The sequence below is a fragment of the Ostrea edulis genome, chromosome 3 (assembly GCF_947568905.1).
Source record: "Ostrea edulis chromosome 3, xbOstEdul1.1, whole genome shotgun sequence".
Lineage (NCBI taxonomy): Eukaryota > Metazoa > Mollusca > Bivalvia > Ostreida > Ostreidae > Ostrea > Ostrea edulis.
In genome coordinates this window covers 29,417,518-29,438,815 of record NC_079166.1, presented here as the reverse complement: position 1 = coordinate 29,438,815, position 21,298 = coordinate 29,417,518, and the positions used below count along the sequence as shown (strand labels likewise).

General features: G+C 34.7%; 1 protein-coding gene across 1 annotated transcript; it reads left to right on the top strand.

Annotated features, from left to right (window-relative positions):
- The first annotated feature begins 1,731 nt into the window (after positions 1–1,731).
- On the top strand, positions 1,732–20,623 carry LOC125673359 (uncharacterized). The gene is made up of 12 exons (XM_056160424.1): positions 1,732–1,869; positions 2,018–2,104; positions 6,393–6,479; positions 6,746–6,982; positions 7,529–7,616; positions 7,835–7,977; positions 10,076–10,193; positions 12,004–12,146; positions 14,897–14,965; positions 16,016–16,063; positions 18,769–18,835; positions 18,965–20,623. Exons 1-12 carry the CDS (start codon positions 1,818–1,820, stop codon positions 19,479–19,481), a joined length of 1,656 nt encoding a protein of 551 aa, XP_056016399.1. The 5' UTR covers positions 1,732–1,817; the 3' UTR covers positions 19,482–20,623.
- Positions 20,624–21,298: the final 675 nt, after the last annotated feature.

The window sequence follows — 21,298 nt, the reverse complement described above, 5'->3', positions numbered from 1 at the left end:
AACTAGTGCCGCAATCATGCCATGTTTCTTAAAGTATTTTTTTTAAATTGTAGTGAAGAGCGCTGAAATGTCATAGACCGTTGATTGAGTATGTAATGCTTTTACGCGCAAGTACACGTATAACGTAAATGATGAAAAACGTGGAAGAGTGAGGAAATTCTTATGACACACTGTGTTCGTTTTCTGACGTAAATACATCTAATGATATAATATTCCCATTTTAATGTTTACAATGCTTAATAACTAAGATATGTCTAATGACCAACACCAATTTGAACGACAATTGTTAAGAGGTACAGCACTCACAATTCTTTGTTTTGTAAGCAAGGTTCGTGTCATAATTTGTTTATATACACTGTATGTGCATGTAAATCGCTTAATTAAAATAGATATCATGTTTAAAACGAAATGAGATATGACAAACGCTAGAAACTGTTTAATTGTGTTCACGATAAACTTGAAAAAAGTCTAAAACATTACACGAGCCTTGCTAACATCACAAAGAATTGAGAGCTCTGAATCTTTTTTAACTCAAATTACTTAATACTTAAAATACTTAAACATTGTACAATGCAAACATTAACAGATTTGAAAATTTATAGCTCAAATCGTGGATATGCCCCTTTATTGGTAAAACTTAATTAAAATAGGTATAATTTAATTAATTTTAATTAATTAATTAATTTATATTATAACATTATTAGATGTTATAATAACCGTATAGATATACATGTAGAACGTACGTTTTGTAGTTTATGTGTAGAATACATGTAACAAATTACTCATGAGCAATTCTGGTTTCAAGAAGTCTTATAGAGAATTCATATCAAGCAATCGATATTTTTTAGTACTAAATGTTATTAGCATTATTATGGATATATAGTGCAGGCGGACACATAGGGACTAAACACAACACATTATACAACTATTAATTAAAACCTGCCAAAATTACAATTGTTAGTCATATATTTCTGTTTGTCTGTTGATCATATCTATTATATAAATATAAGGACCCCATTAGAAATAAGCTAATTTAAGCTTTTAAGGGTTATCCTTGGGTTATTATATCATCATTTGTCATGTTATTCATACAGTTGCTTATTCTTTAACTGTTATAACTACATAGTGCTATAGATTATACCAGATATATATTTCTAATTTCAAAATAGTCATGGCATTCTGTGATATTTTATAACTGAATAAAATGACTTGAAAGTGAAGAAATGAAAAATAGAGAGATTAGAGACTACCAACATCTATTTTTGTCAGTTTTTAGGACAAAAGCTAGATGATGTAGATCTATATATTCATTGCTTGGTTTTACTTTAGCTAGATGATGTAGATCTATATATTTATTGTTTGGTTTTACTCTAGCTAGATGATGTAGATCTATATATTCATTGTTTGGTTTTACTTTAGCTAGATGATGTAAATCTATATATTCATTGTTTGGTTTTACTTTAGCTAGATGATGTAAATCTATATATTCATCGTTTGGTTTTACTTTAAAGCAGAAGAAAAACATTCAAAATTCAATAACAAGTCAAGAATCAAAATTGCATCAAAATAACATGTTTTTTAAAATAAGTTTGAGGAAATGAATAAAAACATAAAGTATAGATATTTCATGAAGCTATTCTCATATTTTGATAACAAAGTTCATTGCACTTAAAGAATATAGTAGGTTAAATATATATATATATACCCATCTGTATGACTGTCCAATAAACACGGAAGTGATACATGTACGTGTGTGGTGATAGTCTCTCTCAACATTTCCTCAGGAAAACAACGTTCTTTATAAGACCGGGAATCATATGATGGCGTTTTGTGTTACTCTTTGTATTGTTCTGGTTTATTCTGCACCAGGTAATTTACAATTGTTGCTTTTAAAAACTTGCAAATCAATTTGTCAGTGTTTTCCCATTCGTATTCATTAAACATTATCAAACCCTTAGTGGTAGAGTATTTACTTGTTCGACTTTTATGAAACATTTTCCCCTCTATCCCTCTGAAGGCACGACACACATTATTCCCAGCACCGACGAACCAACAGTCCGTAGTACCACCACAAGAGGAAACATGTCAACAATACCAAGTAAAAGTAAGTTTTGTTTATTGAATCGTCTGTCTCCTTGTTTTAACAGTAGTACATGTATACATGTTTCTTTCATACACGCTTTGTAGAATTTCAATTAAAGTGATATCGTCCTCAAACTTCACATTCGGAACTTCTGTTTGAAGATCCACCACTATTGATGTCTGCCAAGTCTAACTTTTCCGTTCCCGATCTTAACTCTGTATTCGGTTTGTATGGATATTTTGGAACCATTGTAGTATCACTGTATTTATATAACTATTCTGTAGCTTTTCCCGATGTTTTCTATGATATATATTGCTAAAGTCAATTAGCAAGAGCCTAGCTAAATTTCTACTATCGTCCACCAGTTGGTGAATTCACATGAGCGCCTGGGTTTTGAGCTACCTTTCACTGTTACAAACTGACATTCTACAACAATCGGACATGGCTTCCTTAGATGTTGCACCGGGCTTTGAATATAATTGATGCCAGTGAGAGTTGTCCCAATTCACTGGAGTTGAATTTGGAATCAGAACACATCAGTGGGTTGGGTTGTTGTTTTTTTTTACAAAATGGAACGCAGTCATCTCTTAATGAAGTGTTTAGGATGAAAAACTGAAGATAACGAACATTGTTCAATGTCATAAATCGTATAAGGATACAAAATTATGATAAGGAATCTACAAGTTTTCAAATATATCTACTTGGTGAACATGTATCTCTAGTTCACTGTGATGTAAGGGAATTATTTCCATATAAAGTAAAGAAATACTTGCAGTGTTATAATTAACTTCGAAACATCTTCTGGAGGTCAATTGTCTTTAGTTTTGTTTCGTAAATTTGTTACTGCAAAACCCAAGGATGCAACAAATGTTTTGAAACCTAACCAAATCATAGTCGTAAGGGCACAGAAAAAATGTTGACTAACGTCATCATAGACCAATTAGCAGAAATGCTAGACGAATCAATCAGATGTGTTACATGTATATGAATCTGGGCATACCAGAGGTGGGATCAGGTGCCTTGCAGGAGTAACCATCCCCTGTCGACCGGTCACACCCGCCATGAGCCCTGTATATTGATAAGGTAAACGGAGTAATCCGTAGTCAAAATCAGTTTGTCAAGAACAGCCTAACAACACAACTAGGTTAAGGGCTTCCATAGCAAAATGCACTACAATTATGGGGTGAAATAACCCTCAAATGCATAGGTATCATTACACTTGTTACGGTTAAACACCGAAATGATATTACCCATACGTTGACTGTTACTGAGCTACCGTAAATTCCCCTCATGGTAATTCCCCATGACGTTAGTTGACTATCACGTAACACTTTATTTTTGGAAAACAGCAAGAGGTTTTACTTGTGAACAAAAGTTTAGGTTCCTGTGGATAACCAGCTGAATTGTTATTGATATACACCATTAATATTCAAGACAAATATTGTTTCCTGCATTTTTGAACTCATGAATATATCTGGAATATATTTCAGAAAAAATCATAATGATGTTTATAGCAGATGAACCTGAATTTTGCCACTGTTTCTGTAGAATGAGATTATTTATGTACATAAGGGAATTTTTCAACGCATCAGTCATTCAGATTAGGGGTGATTTCAAGGTCACAATATAATATGAATATCACCTTCGTGCATACTACATGTACATATTGAAAATGAAGAGTGACTTGATATCATAAAGAAATAATAATAATCATGTGACAAGAACTGTTTTCACGTATAGCTTATCCCTTGATAACGGTAGTAAATAACGACAAAATATTATGACACTTACCCTGCGATTCAACTATAAGCACTGGTACGTTGTGGCGTACCTTTTCATTGTGACGTCATATGGTGCGAAGTGCACAGAGGTGCATTAATAACAGCTCTGTGATTTTTTTTTTCGGATAGCCTTAACTGGGCTGCGAATCGATATGAAACACATCAAATAGTATTTGACTCAATAGGTCTTAATAACACTTAATAACACTCAATAACACTTCAAACAAACACCACATATTCTATGATAGGGTAGAGAAAGGTTCATTATAGAAAATTATATAATAATGTAACTTATTCCTCCGTATTTCAGAGCTACAGTGATTCATTAACGTTTTTCATTATTCAAACTCTTCATAAGCTTGCAATATATATTGAGCATACTAAGACTATTGGAATAAGGTGTTGGAAGTTTTCAGATATGGTTGTGATTTCACTTGGATATCACAAAAGTATTCAGAGGTGTTCTATACCAATCTTTTATTTTTAAATATTTCGATATTACCTTTAGAAACATCCATAGATAACATTTAGGGTCACCAAATATTATAATTTGCTATATAGAATTAAGTGACTCATTGTATACCCGTTGTTTCAATTTAGCAAATGTTCTAAACACATAAATTGCCCCATGGTATTTCAGGGCTACTTTCATTCGTTAATTTGTTTCATTAATCAAATTAATTAAATGTAATAATGAACTTGCGATGAACTACCATCACCCCATTTTTGACATTCCTAAATTGAACCCTCCATAACTACTAAACTATTGATTGATTGATTGCATCTTGTTTAACGTCTCTCTCGAGAATTTTTCACCCATTTAGAGACATCACTTAGACCGGGGAAGGGCTTCAAATTTAGGCCTTTGCTCGGCATTTACGGCCATTGAGCAGTGAAGGTTTTTTAGCGTGTCACTCCTATTGTGACACGGGACATCCCATTTAAAGGCCATCTCCGAGTACCCGTGACATTCACACCTGATGCCGAGCGTTTGGCGATGGAACTGTCACTATCTGTTTTAACGACTTAGGTCTGTCGCGGCCGGTATTCGAACCCCCGGTCTTCCGCATGTGGGGCGAACGATCATACTTTTAGATCACTGAACTAAGGTGTAGTAGATCTCGAATTTGATAATGAAATCACATACAAATCACATACTTATTCAGATCTCTTGTGAACCAATACTTTATTTTTGTCACTTAGATATTTATCGTTGGATTACTCTTCAAAACAGTCCTAGAATTACATTTCGGGTTTTTACATAGTTTTCAATATTTATATAGAATGAACTCCATGTAACTAATTCAATATTCGTTGATTTAAATGACTGAAATGAATGGCTCATTTCACGGTGTATTTGTCTTTGCATCCTGCTTTCAATTCTGTTTGAAAGCGAATGACTAATAATAATTGCTTTATCTTTCTTATACTTTCATCGTATTCACGGTAAAGAAGTCATTATTTCAAATTTATTTAGCTGGTGTACATGTTTCTCTTATTCGGTGTGGTTTGGGGAAATTGTTTCCATACCCCGTAAATGAATAGTTGTAGTGTTATTATTAACTTCTTAGCATTTGGGAGGGGGTCAGTTACATTTTAGAAATATATTTTTGTGAATATGACACTGCAAAACCCCAAAACGATGGTACAACTTAACTGCTGTGAAGCGTGACCAACTTATAGTCATGAAGGTAGACCATAAAACAAACGCTGTCATCATAGAACAATCAGCAGAAATGCAACATAAACCAATTAGATGTTCTACTTGTATACAAATTGTGTAGACTCATCATTTTATTTTTAAAACCTCAAGCGAATACCATGCATTTTATCACTATTTATTTCTACGTGCACAGAAAGGTTTATCTTAGAAAATGTTCTGAGAAAATAACCCGTCTCTCGATATTTCAGAGCTACTAGAATGCGTTAAGGTTTTCATTAATTAAAAGTTGACAATGAGGTTGCAATCTATCACGATCATCAGATTTTGAATAGCCCTGCAGTGGCGCCCCCATGGTCACCCATACTACGAGAGAGTTGAAGGTGAAGACAGTGGACTTTATTAAGATTACTGAACTAAGGCATAATAATGAATTTACATGGAAATCAAGGAGATTTCCTGTAAACCAATACTTTATTATTGTAATTTAGATTTTCTGTTTAGATAAATATTTAGAACATCCATAGAATTACATTTACTGATTGTTAGGCCGTTCGTGGCACACTGATTTTAACTACGGATAACTCCGTTTACCAGATCAGGATATAGGGCTCAAGGTGGGTGTGACCGGTCGACAGGGGATACTTGCTCCTCCTTGGCACCTGATCTCACCTCTGGTGTTTGCCCAACTATCTATTTTGTATTGCTTATAGGAGTTATGAGATTGATCACTGTTCGTTATCTTCACCTTTCACTTCACATCATATTTTGTATTCTTTATACAGACTTTAGTAGCTGATTATGTACTTATTCATGCAATTTTTCATACTGATCGTTAATTATTCCTTGCCTTTTTTTCATATTGTAGCAGAGGGAGTGACGTTTCTATCAAAGTTTCCAGTACCAACAAGCAGGACTACGATAACCTCAACTAACATCAATACAGACACTTCAGGTAACACTGGAGCATAAGTCAACAAGTAACAAAGAAACAGACACATGGGCAACAAATTAGTATAACCCATCAAATCAGATACCTCAAGTAAATAAAGAGCATAACCCATCAATATGGATACTTTAGGCAGCTATAGTTTGAAAACTTTTATTTCTTACCGGTACTTCTTTGCTGGTAAAGGCTTTCGATCTGTTTCGCTACTCGTTACAAAATGAGAGATGATCGTAACCTTTATCTGACGAAAATAATTTTTCTTGCATTATCAGGAAAGTCCAGGATGACCGACTGTCGGCTGCCAGGAGTGTTATACAGAGGATACAGAAACATAACAGAATCCGGACGATCGTGTCAAAAGTGGCAGACACAGACTCCACATGCGCACAACTATGATGTTTTTAGACTCGCACAAGAGAACTACTGCAGAAACTTTGATAGAGAAGAGCCATGGTGTTTTACCAATGACCCAAATGTTCGTTGGGAACTGTGTGGAGTGAAAGTTTGTGGTCAGTTCACATAATGATGATGATATTGTCAGTTAATTCACACGAAGACAATAGTCCATTTTTGTATGGTCTTAATGTCCAGTTAACATTATGAATAAAATTTACTTGATATGATTTCTTCTTTTTTTATTAAGTATTCATATATGTGCATATATTTTGTAGTACTAGAAGTGTGTCATGTGATGTATTTGCCAATTTTCATTTATACTCCTATCTCATAATTAATGATAAATGACTAAATATTCCTGATACTATCTGCATTTTATTGTTAATTACGGATGTTAACCCGTTATATAATGCAACAATACAATTTCCTTGGAAAATCTGGAAAATGCGATATCAAAAACAAAGTTGAACTTGGGATGCTTGGGACTTGAGTATTTTCAAACATAATGAACTGTCTGCCTCTTGTGAATCATCTTCTGTTTGAGTCTTACTTCCACTGATACTTTTTATCTATCTCTCTCTGATAGAAATTAACAGTATAAGGTTGCCTTCAATATAGACAAACATATAGACCAGAAACTAAAATATCTTTCATTTCAGACACGCCTTGCCTCAACCAGTCCTACTATAACACAGAGATCATATCCAGCTGTCTGTCTGATACACCCACTGATACAGACTACTGCAAGTAAGTGTTTATCAAGGGTTTCTATGAAACCATTGAATAGAACTATTATAAACAAAAAATTTTGCAGTGGAAATGTACTCAATGATTGCATGAAGATAAAATTTCATATTGATTTTATGCCAAATGCCAATATGAGTGAAACTAGTGTCACTGAGTATGTGTGTGTTTATGAGTTAGAAGAAGGAATTTCCTATAATGACAACGGTTGGTATTTTTAGATACATGTGGGGCCTCGTGAAGTGTCTAAAGAACCGTGTCGAGAATTCCTCTGGTGTTCAATGTCCTCAGATTCAGTTAAGGTCAATTGCTCTACGATTTAGGAACACGATAGAAATGTTGACAAGGAAATCTATTTCCGAATGTAAGTAAACATAAAGTCTTAGTTGTTTTTCTCGAGGTATCTAAAGGATGTTATTACTATTCCAAAAATGAACAAAAAAATAGTTTGGAACACTTATGTCCTACTTAGCTCCGTACCTCAGGATTTCAGAAATCTTATTCCCAAGAGTTTTTTCAGTTTTACTCAACGTAAGAAGATTCTCATGTTTCCTTGCCTAACTTTGACGTCATACTATATGTAATTGCACTAAATTATTTTCAAATCTGGAATGGTCCCGTGGGGATCCGGGTTAACATAGGTCCTCAGTACCCCCTTGCTTGTCGTAAGAGGCCACTAAATGGGGTGGTCTTTCGGCTGAGACCACAAAAAACAACGCCCGTGTTGCACCAGGTGTGGCGTGATAAAGATATATCCTTCCTCAAAGGCCGAAAGCGCCGAGCATAGATAAAATATCTCGAGTGGGACGTTATACAATATTCAATCAATCAATCAAATATAGAATGTATTGACCTATTGACAACTTAACTGTAACTAATATTTGCTTACTTTAAGATGCATATAATTATTTAAGGAATTACTTTAATTCTGGGGCACGTTATACGAGTATATCCTGGTTTGGGTCAGTTTACGCTTTATAATCCCCTTCTAAAAACCGTACACTGACCCAAACCAGGTTACACTCGTATAACTTGATCCAGAATCAAAGTCATTCCTTATAATTTAATGCAAGAGACAAATATCCTAACCTTCGTTTATCAAAATGTACATAAACTCGGAAAAATACAAGTCAACTGAACCGCGCAATAATTCACTTACCAACAACGACGAAGCGTCTAGCTGTGAAGGCAGCCATCTTTAAGCTTAGTTCTACGGAACCTAGCCTATTTATCAAAATATTGTATCGAAGGTGAAGTTTGTCATGATAGAAAATATGTGTAGACTATGCATGTAATGCGTATTTCGCTGCCCTTTAGAGATAGAGATCGACTTTGAAGTCGCTCATCTCCGACAGATTGAAAATATACGGGAGATTGCATTGTTTAGGTCTACCCAAAATAAATCTTCAAATATCAGAAAATGCAATAATTTGCGGCTTTTAACTATGTGAAAACTTCTACTACATAAAAACTTACCCTTGTATGCAATGTTGTCGCTAATAGTAAATTCGACACATGAAAATATGCAAGCAAGTGACAAATCGCGATCCACATGTCAATGTGTCTGCCGACATGTGATAAAAATCTAGCGTATGAATTGTGCTTGCTTTGTTGAAAGACGGATCAAGCAATGAAACACTCCCCCCCTTTCCCCAGTGAGAAATGTATTTCAAAATGAACAGGATGATGCTTACTTTGCAAATCATTAATTCGAATATAATATCTTTGTTTTAATCTATTATTCGACCATACATGTACATACAGAGAAAGATGTTTTAAAACAGTGATTTGCGTGCAAGTAGATGCTAATATTCACAACAAGAAAACAATATCTGTATCAAACCGAAGAAACGTATTGTACACGTTGACTTTCTATTCCATAGAAGGCTGACAAAAGTGCTGCGATGTAAATTTAGAGAGAAAATAAAATAGTTCCGGCTCTGGTTGTCAAGGGAGTGTCCTCCTATACCAAACCAGCTGACCAAGCCAGATTATACCAAATAACCTGCGTTTCTCAATTGGAATTGACCATTCAGAGACAAGGATATAATAAGAATTCTATATATATGTATGTATATATATATATATATATATATATATATATATATATATATATATATATACATATATATATATATATATATATATATATATATATATATATATATATCGTTTTTAAACAGTTCTAATGAAATAGAATTGTTTCGCTATCCGTGGAATGAACACGGAAGTTTCTTTGTAAAAAAAAATTTACGTACTTTCAACTTACGAAATTGAAACAATAAAGAATATTCACTGCTACGGTCTCGAGCACCTTTGCATAGGTCAACAACATATTAATAAACTTTATTGAATACCAATACAACAGAATGACCCATTGACAGATAGAAGTTCGAATTTCTCACAAGCGTTTGTCTTTACACTTAAATAACATTACAAACTTGATAGATCTTTATTTGTAGGCACCATGTCCCCATGCACTGACCCTAGACTGACCAATGTTTTCGGTCTGGTAGAATATGTAAACCCGTGTAATCAGCGAACCCCAGTGGAGAAATCAACGCCAGATACATTATGCCTGTATTACAGTAGATCAATTATGCTTGGCTTGTACTATATTTAGCAGAATTTATGTTAATATTTAATTTGCTTGCTTTTGATGTAACGTATCATCCTGCATGTACTATCAATACGTTAAACGAAGTTCTTCTTCGACAAAGACACAAAAAGAATACATCGCCAAATGTAAAACGTTTACAAGAAATTTACATATGCAACTTATAAATGAATGATGTGTACTAGTATATAGTTACATTTCCAATGTGTTTGCCTTTGATATCTTTACAAATTGTAATGATAGATATTTCCTCATTAACACGATGCAGGTGTGCACATTGCGTGTATAAATTGTAACTATAATATCTCAACAGCTGGGAATTCCGTCCGAAATGAGAGTAGATTGTAAAAATAAAAAGATAAATTTGATCTATTTTCAACACCTGAATATAGACTGAACTCTATGATTATGGATGTTGCCTACCACAGGGTCTATAAACCAGCACGGACCATGGATGATATTCCTTCCAAATCATGCCGTCAGTTCCTTAAGCTCAAATTTACAAACAAAGGAATAGATGCCGTCAACATAAGCAACATTCTTCGTCATAAAAGGGTTCAGTCGTGTATTCCAACTTATTTCAAGTTCAAGTCTACACCCTGTATTTCCTACAGCTATACTTCTACTATTGCATCCAAACTTTTTAATTATAAACAAACTTTGCAGTGCATAGATATAGACCAACTTATACGTAATCCACCAACATGTTCTTGTTCTTCGTCTTCTTTCAACTACAGTCCAGCTGGACATGTCATTACTGGTGATGTTGATATAGTTGAAAATGAGGACCTCAAATCACTTATTCTTAAAGGTCCTAAATACAGAGAACCTCGGTCTTTTAATTGGCGACAGAACTTCATCTCTATTATGAGTTCTGTCGAAGATTATGCCAGACGATGGGCTAAATATGAAAAAGAAGAACTTGATACATTGTCAGAATGGGTTAAAAGCATAAGAGTGATATTAAAATCCCGCATTAGACACATGAAAACAAAAGTACGTATCATCTATCCTTCTGTGTTTAGTAAACCAGAAGTGATAAAAGAATTAGATAGATTACATGAGGAATATGTTTTGGTTCCAGCTGACAAAGCTAGTAACAACATTGTCTTTGTTTGTAAGGCTCATTATTACAACTGTATTTTCAACGAACTTGGCATTAATTCCACTTTTGGTAATCATACTTATACTCCAACTGCTCTTTCAAAAGACGAAATTCTTCAAAACCATGCTTCAGTTTTAGACACATTTAATATTCCAGTCAATGGGTCGAATGAATATGAGTTACCGTACCTATACTGGATTCCTAAACTACATAAAAACCCTTACAAACAAAGATACATTGCTGGATCCAGTAAGTGCTCTACCAAGCCCCTATCTTTGCTCCTCACGAAAATGTTAACAGCTGTGAAGGAGAAACTTCAAACTTACTGTGCGACTACATATGCCAGAAGTGGTGTTAATCAAATGTGGATTCTAAAAAATTCTAAAGAACTTTTAGTAAACTTGAAATCACAGAATTTTTCCCAAATCAATAGCATTAAAACCTATGATCACGTATCACACCACTTCACCACTAATAGTGAAGATTTTAAAATAGTTCTTGCTTCTGTAATAAGAGCTGGTATTCCCGACATGTGTTCTACTAATGCTACTGGCGTCACAACAATATTTCCATTGTGTTTACTTTCAGAAATGTCCCGCGACTAAGCCACTTGTGATATCGCTAATGTTACTGACGTTACAATAATATTTTATTGCATTTACTTTCAGAAACGTACAGCGAGTTAGCCATTGTGTGATATCACTGGTAAATGATGAATCCAACTCAACCTGTCTAGTCGAGGATAAGATTTATCTTGCTCAAAAGTTTGTTCCTCTAGTTCCTCGTGAATATACTGCCTATATCAGTGTTTGTAAGTTTGTATTAATATCATTATATAGGTTTGAAGTTATACACTGAGTGGCCAAAAGTATTGCAGCAAACATGGCTGACGTCATCACAATTTTACTCACTTCAAATTTTATTTTTCTTGCTGACGCGTAACAAGGTAAGCTAGGGTCGTGATGTCAGGTATGCGAATTAACTAGGGTACGAATTATATGGGGAACCGTTTGTAATTCAAAGTAGCAGACGGTTTCCGGTAAGGTATTGAATGAAAACAATGTCGAAGAATGAGAGAGAATTGTCAAAGGACCTAAAGGAAAGGATTGTAATTCTAAATTCAAAGGGATTTAAGACAACAAAATTAGTGAATCATTGGGAATCCATCGAAGCACAGTTGGACGAGTGTTGAAACAATTCCGTCAAAAAAGGTGTTTAAAACGATCCCCGGAGTGGAAGGTCCCGAGTGATAGATGAGAGGGGTGATCGGAAACTTTATCGCATTCTGAAAACTAGCAGAAGACAATTTCTTCAAGACATTACATCAACTTTTAATAGGAATGAAGGTACAAATGTGTCCAGGAGAACTGCTCGTCGTAAGTTACACCTGGAAGAATAGAGGAGGGGCAAAATTCAGAAAACGCTTACAATCGCTAAAGTCAACAAACAACGCCGAATTTTGTGGTGCCGAGGATAAGACATTGGAAACCTGAACAGTGGTAGAAAGTTATTTTCTCAGACGAAACACAGGTAGTCATTGGACAAAATAACTCTGTAAGTTTGTGGAGAAAATCGTCCGAGAAGTGGAAACCTTACCGTCTGAACCAACGCAAAACGCCCGTGAGAGAAAGTTGTATGTTTTGGGGGTGTATTACCTATAATGGTATTGGTGTTCGTGTACCTGTTGATAGAAATCTAAACTCAACAAAGCATATTGAATTGCTGGATAATCACTTATGGCCCGTTGTTAGCATTGAAGGTTTTGGAAATCAGCAATTTATTTTCCAAGACGATAATGCCACCCCCACTCCTCTAGACAGACCAATACTTGGAAACAAGAAAACGGTATTTCAAAATTCAACTGGCCTGCACAGTCCCCGGACCTTAATGTCATTGAAAATGTCTGGTGTTGTATCAAAATGAAACCGTCCCGTGAGTTTGATGATATTAAAAACCGGGATGACCTAATGGCTGCAGTGACAAGAATTTGGAATGGCCTCTCTTAAACATATATTCGTAGCTTCCATGCTTCAATATCTTCAAGACTACGACAAGTTATTATTCAGAAAGGCTTTGTAACCAAATACTAGGGAAAAAAATGGTAAATAGATAATGTTTATTTCATTCAAAGTTGGTTTTTTCCATGCAGCTGTTATTTACATTGTGATGACGTCAGCCATGTTTGTTGCAATACTTTTGGCCACTCAGTGTACATTGATATGTTAACTTGGGGGTTAGAGTTGGCGAAACATTTTTATTAATAAATTCCAAGCGTATGGTCTGTTCATCTACAACTACTGTTAAAAGTAATGGGATGAGACAGTCTCAATTTATTTGCACTACAAAATTTTTAACAAAAGCTCATTGTCAACGATGGGGAGTGGAAAGACAGCCTAATTCTTCGTACCTGTTTTGGAATACATTGTTAGAAACTATATTTGTTTTGAAACTAGTGAAATATTTAGAATTTCCATAATTATGGAAGAAAATTTGAGTTAATGAAAACAAATTCAAAATTTTAATTTTTTTTTAAATATACATGTATATATTATACATGGTTTCAGGCAAAACGTCTAGCTCTACAATTCGTCTTCCTTCAAACCACGGAGTTAGATCTAGTTAACGTCAATATGAGCTACTACTTGTACGTCGTTTCCAAGATTAACAGCACTTCCATGGCTATGGTAGCTAGTGTCGCTTGACTCGATCGGCTCCATCCTATTTTTCAAGGAATTTATGTGTCTCACACGTTAAATTGTGACTTTGCACCATTTTCTTTTTCACACGTCTGCTTCTCGCATACATTCCGACGCGTGTCATATATTTTTCATAAAAATAATTTGGAATATAAAATTGTTTGAGAGATAAAGCGTACTTAGATTTGCTTGAAAATTCTTTGGGAAATTAAACATTCCTAGCATGGACGTTAATATTTGACCAATAGTATCGATCTTCGTCATATGGGGGGGGGTATTTTTCGCAAATAGTGATCGCTTATAAAAGCACCAGGATAGTTTGAACGTTTCCCAAGCAATATTCGGAGAAATGTGTGTCCAGTTCTAGTTTCACACTACTATAGTAAATATCAACAAACGATCATCATCTTACACTTGCACCGATTCATTGTTTACGCACGACTGACTTTCTTTTTGTAAATGCCTATATGCAAATTGCATGTACATGTACATGTTGGAGCGATTTCGGTGACTTATAGACTATACTATCAACATTACTGTGGCACATGCTATTAGAATTATCATTTGACAAGAATTCAATCAACAGATTTACACATGACACTTGCAGCGGTAGCAAATTACGACAATTATGACATTTTTCCCGCGATACAACGTCGTGACGTACTTTATTGTGACATCATATAGTCTGTCTGTACAGCATTGTGATTTTTCTCGGGAAGCTATAACTACGCTGCGTCCAGTTCTAAATTTATAATAAATTTGCAACCATCACGTGATCATCGTCCCGCATTTCCTTAAATGATTCATAGAATTTATTTTTCAGGATACTGCAAACTTCATATAATATTTGATATTATTTCTCTAGGTATATCGAAATTCTTATCCGAATTTCCTCAGCCAGTGGAAAATACAACAGTTCTTGTAACGAATACAGGTATTTCATACTGTTTTTCAAATTGTATATGTAATGCGAGGAATTTCTAAAAGAATGCATACGTTACATATGACATTGTACCTAGTAGATAAATGTCTGTCTCCAACTATCAAAATATTGTATCAATATCATTATCATCCTAATGAAAATATATGTCATTACAAACATATGTTAAAAAAAGACACTGAAATTCCTTAAGAAATTTCGCGATTTTAGATTTTACAGTGTATTTTTTCTCTACTGTATGGGCACGCATTATCCTCCTTTGTTGGCTGACGTGTTTTTATATTCATATAAAGCAGAATTTATTTTTAAAAATACTTCTACATGGGAAGAAAAAATCTCTTGCTGTGGCCTTCAATTCGACATTTAGATTTATCGTCGACGTTTTGTCCCTTTACAATAATAACTTTCATTCATATATCGATTTGACATAACACCGTGAACTAAATGAAATGAAATGAAAGAAAAGACACCAAAGAGTCTTCAAAACTAATACTTAGTTATTTTATTGAAAATAAATAAATAATGATAAAATAGATATCAATGACAAACAATATGATGAACGGGATGATTTCAGCGTCTTAATAGTCATCTTCCCTTATTTATTTAGCAATATTCCATTATCGCCTGTATATGGTGTTTATATCTCTCAACTGATTCGATACGCAATAGCTTGTTCTAGGTATGATCAGTTTTTAAATCAAGGCAGGCCACTGGCAAACCAGATTATTGTGCAGAGGTTTCAACAATCTCGTTTAAAGTCAACATTTCGGAAATGATATGGTCATTATAAAACTCTTTTTTTTGCCAATACAACATATTATTGAATCAGTTGTTGTCTTACTTCTTTCCTACCGATTGTTAAGCCGTTCTTGGCACACTGATATAGTGAAATGTGAAAATGTGATCAAAGGTGAACTAGTCTAAATTTCAAGGCCCCAAAGCAAGTTCCTTGAAGATAATGGAATTGAAGTTAAAGAAAATTTACACCGATTTGACAGAGCAGGTTTCGTAGTACATACCATTAACTCATATATTGTTTATCAGTTGCAGATCAGGCCGTCACAACGTCCACAGACCATACTGTTGTCATTTGTAAGTTCATTTATGTAATCTAAATACAATATTGATGATCATAAAAATAGAAATAATAATAGTTTAGTAGTAGCAGTAATGGTAGTTGAAGTAGTGGTAGTAGTAGTAATAATAATAAACGTAGTAGTAGCAGTAGTAGTGGTAGTAGTATTAGTAGTAGCAGTAGTAATAGTAGTAGTAGTAGTAGGAGTAGTAGTAGTAGTAGTAGTAGTAGTAGTGGTGGTGGTGGTGGTAGTAGTAGTAGTAGTAGTAGTAGTAGTGGTGGTGGTGGTAGTAGTAGTAGTGATAGTAGTAATAGTTAGCAGTAACAGTAGTAGTAGTGGTAATAGTAGTAGCAGTAGAAGTAGTAGTAGTGGTGGTGGTGGTGACAATGCATACCGTGGGGACAATTTTGTCCTCTTTTGTCTGGTAATGTTACGATGCATTTTTAAAATACATCTTATATTCATGTCCCGCATGTGAAAGGCCGGGGTTGGAATACTGACCTCGACAGACCTAAGTCGTTAAAACAGGTAGTGACAGTTCCATCGCCAAACGCTCAGCATCAGGTGTGAATGTCACGAGTCCTCGGAGATGACCTTAAAAACGGATTCCCCGTGTCACAGTAGGTGTAGCACGCTAAAGAACCCTCACTGTTCAATGGCCGGAAGCGCCGAGCATATGCCTAGATTTGAAGCTCTTCACAATCAATCAATATATACATTAATTTGCAAGAGAAAAACAAACTTAGATAAACGTTTACTTTTATGACATGTAGGATAAAAAAAAAACTAGGACATTTTAAGCTACTTTCAATAATTCGTCTCTTTAGAGCAAGTATCTCAACAAATTTAAGGGTGAGCAATTAGAGTTTTTGAAATCATAGATAGTTGCTTCTTCACCAAAAATGGAAAAAGACTATTCGTACCTAGAGATCAATAATCCAAAAATTTACTTTGTTAAACACCACTTTGATTCCATGCACATGTACAATGAAAGTGAAATTTTAAAAATGCTGGACATTATTACATCATTGACAATATTACCGTAGTGTTTGGTAACCAGGTATTCCAACAGTCCGTTAAAACTCCCATATACACGCATTGTGACCCTTTGTAAGCTGACTTGTTTTTATATTCGCATCAAGCAGAGATTATTCAAAAGCTTCTATATGAGGATATACATTTGTTATATCCCTGTGAACTTGAAATAAAAGACCCCACAGAGTCTTCTACGTCTGCTTCGTACTTGAATAGTTTATTGAAAATAAATATTAACGACAAACTAACAACTCAACTTTATGACAAACAGAATGACTTCAGCTTCTCTATCGTCATATTTCCATATTGATGTAGCAATATTCCATTATTATATACGTATGGTGTTTCTATCTCTCTTAACTGATTAGATACGTAAGAGCTCTATCTATCTATGGGTCAAATGCTGTATGACTTGTTTCTTGCCGATTTTTAGGCCGTTCTTGGTATAGGTTACAGATTACGGAATACTTCGCTTACCTGATAAACATATAGCCCCCACGGTGGGTGTGACCGGAAAAAAGGGGATGCTCACTCCTCCTACACACCTTAGTTACCTCTGGTACAGCCAGGGGTCTGTGTTTGCCCAACTCTCTATTTTTTATTACTTAAAGGAGTTATAAGAATGATCATTGTTCGTTACCTTCACCTTTCACATAATACATTCAATCTTGATGTAATATGAAGATATCGAACATGGATAAATCTTATAGATCTTACAAATAATGCAAAATTAACGGTAGGAAAAACAGGGACTCCTGGAATCACAAGACATGGGATCAGATCAAACCTTGTGAAATATTCAAACTGCATTCCATCCAAAAGTATTTATGAATAAGATCATTATAACAATCATACGATTTGCGATATGCTGATTTGAAATAGGACAGCTGAAACCTGTAACATTAACTTATTTGTTAGTAGCCTGTCTCCGATTAAAAATTGATCATACGCAGAACATTCTCTCGCGCATGGAATCAGTTGAGAAACATAAACACCATGTGTATGTGATAATGGAATATTGCTACACAAAATGGGAAGTTGATGATAGAGAACCTGAACTCATCTCGTTTGTCATAATGTTGAATTGTTATCTGACGTTGACGTCTATCTCCTGGAAATCATCCCAATGATATGTAGATGTGGAAGACTGATGTCTTTTATGGAGAGTTCATGACATATGTCTAATATATGTATGTATGAAATTAAACCATGTAAAAAGACAACACATCGTCGATGTAGCAAAACCTCAAGTTGAAGGCTAACGCAAAATTACACCTTTCATATTGTGAACAAGACAATGTTTTCTTCGGAATATTTGTGAATGGAATCAGAATGGTGTTTTTCAAATGTATATTTTGGATGACTGATCACAAGTTATCAGTATTTGGGTGTTCCGTTCTCATGATTTAAAACAATGTTATAATTTTGCGTGAGGAATTGTGGTATAAAATGCTAATTAGTCGTACCCTTTGATGTGTTCATTTTGTAGCACTTTTATAATTTCCAATTCACTGCAAGGGCTTCGGGAATATTTTAGAATACATAGAAAGTTACTGCTTGGATGCGTTTAATATCTGGCTATCCAGGTCAATTTTGAGTTTTTCACAACCTACTTTACATTGTCAATTAGAGCCACGTCACTCTTAACCAGAATCTAAAGAGAAATGTGCGTTTTACTTTTTTCAGTATCTGTCGGGCTTGTCCTAGCTTTGATTACCATCATTTTCATTGGCGTCGGGTTAATTAAAATGAGGTAGGAGTATTTATTTTTCTACATGAATTGAAAAGTCAGAGGGCAAGTAATGCAGACAATATCAATAAAATCGACTATATCATCAGAAAGCATTATCAATCCACTTTCAATGTCAAATGAAATCCACAGAGCCAACAACGTACGGAAGACTGCAAGACGATTGCCAAGTATTCCAAAGAAAGGAGAGCATCCATATGAATTCAACTTGCACTATCCCAAGGACTCTGACTACTTTGATCCGGATTATCAGACCGTAGAGGAAATCAACGACGGATATCAACATCTAATAGGTTATACAAAAGACATTGGAGATGACAGTGGGATGAATTGTGATGACAGAGGATCGTATGTACAACCCAATGAGGTGCATGTAGGGGCTACAATTACAGATGAAGATGAAAATGATAAGCATCATTCTTATTTACAAATCTTAGAATGTCCAGAAAAAATGCCATTCACAAACAACGAATGTACAAACATTACTGAATTAGCGTCGACAAAATGCGATAACGAAATGACAACTGAGCAGGAGAGAACGAGAGCGTCGGTGGTTAGTCGTGAAGTGTCTGATATAAATCAACAAGAAACAGCGACTCTCGCCACTGATAACAACCACAAAGAACATTGCGACAATGAAAATTTGTGATATTGGAATTGTAACAAAAGAAACCACTGCTAACACATTCTCATTGTAACATGAAAGGTGAAGATAACGAACACTGATCAATCTCATAACTCCAATATAGGCGAAGATAACGAACAGTGATCAATCTCATAACTCCTATATAGGTGCAGATAACGAACAGTGATCAATCTCATAACTCGTATAAAGGTGAAGATAACGAACAGTGATCAATCTCATAACTCCTATAAAGGTGAAGATAACAAACAGTGATCAATCTCATAACTCCTATATAGGCGAAGATAACGAACAGTGATCAATCTCATAACTCCTATATAGGTGAAGATAACGAACAGTGGTCAATCTCATAACTCCTATAAAGGTGAAGATAACAAACAGTGATCAATCTCATAACTCCTATAAAGGCGAAGATAACGAACAGTGATCAATGTCATAACTCCTATATAGGTGAAGATAACGAACAGTGATCAATCTCATAACTCCTATATAAGTGAAGATAACGAACAGTGATCAATCTCATAACTCTTATAAGCAATACAAAATAGAGAGTTGAACAAACACGGACCCCAGAATGTACCAGAGGAAGGATAATGTACCTAGGAGGAGTAAACATCCCCTGTCGACCGGTCACAACCGCCACGAGCCTTATATCTTTATCAGGTAATCGGAGTTATCCGCAGACAAAATCATTGTGCCAAGAACGACCTATAAATCGGTTTCAACATCACACCACCGTACGTGCAAAACATAGTTGTATAGGTTTTCCGTTCCTATGTTTTCAATTTTTTTAGTCTTTTTTTTAATTTAGTTAATTAAAATCTATGAAACATTCAAACTTTCTTACCTGCAATAATCGACATTTTTTGTGTCACTGACAGACACTGTTTAGACATGTGTTGGTTATATAGGATTGGATAAGGCATGGTGTGTCCAAGTCAAAATTGACAAAACATGTTGAGCAAGTAAGTAAATCGTTTGTTATAGCGACATGTGCATTTTTCATAATACTGTACATAATCTTCTATAATATACGGCTGACCTATAAGTCACTTTTATATTTCATTTAATATGTACATACGCAGTGAATATTAGATTATTTGTACAAATGCTGTTTTCTTGTTTTACACAATACATTAAGAAGTTTGCCTTTGATTTATTTCCATTCAAATGTTTAGATTGATATTTACTTGTGCTTTTTTGTCTACACCTATGCTGCGAAAGAATATTTCTCTGTTGACCGATCGTGGTAGCTTATTGGTAGAGTGTTCGCCTCGAAACCTGGAGGTCGTGTGTTCTGCGCCTCTCATGCTATGGCCGCGTCAAATCTAAGATGTTAACATTGATAGTGATGGCTACTTTGCCAAGTGCTCCGCATATAGAAGTGAGAACCATGGGTCTTTCGGATATAATCTTTAAACGGAATCACAATGTTGCAGCAGGTGTTCCACGATAAAGACCTCTCACTGTTACGGTCTTGAGCACTAAGCATATACAATATATAGACTATTACAGATTCATACATAATATATAGACTATTACAGATTTATACACAATCTAAACACTTTTACAGATCCATACACAATATATAGACTATTACAGATTCACACACAATCTATAGACTATTACAGATTCACACACAATCTATAGATTATTACAGATTTATATACAATCTATAGACTATTACAGATTTATACACAATCTATAGACTATTACAGATTTATACACAATCTATAGACTATTACAGATTTATACACATATAGATTATTACAGATTTATACACAATATATAGACTATTACAGATTCATACACAATCTATAGAC

Excerpts from the sequence above, each read along its gene's own strand:
- LOC125673359 (XM_056160424.1), top strand. The coding sequence starts at position 1,818 with ATGATGGCGTTTTGTGTTACTCTTTGTATTGTTCTGGTTTATTCTGCA. Across the intron at positions 1,870-2,017 it reads TCTGGTTTATTCTGCACCAG|GCACGACACACATTATTCCC; the intron begins GTAATTTACAAT and ends ATCCCTCTGAAG. Across the intron at positions 10,194-12,003 it reads ACGCCAGATACATTATGCCT|AAACGTACAGCGAGTTAGCC; the intron begins GTATTACAGTAG and ends ATTTACTTTCAG.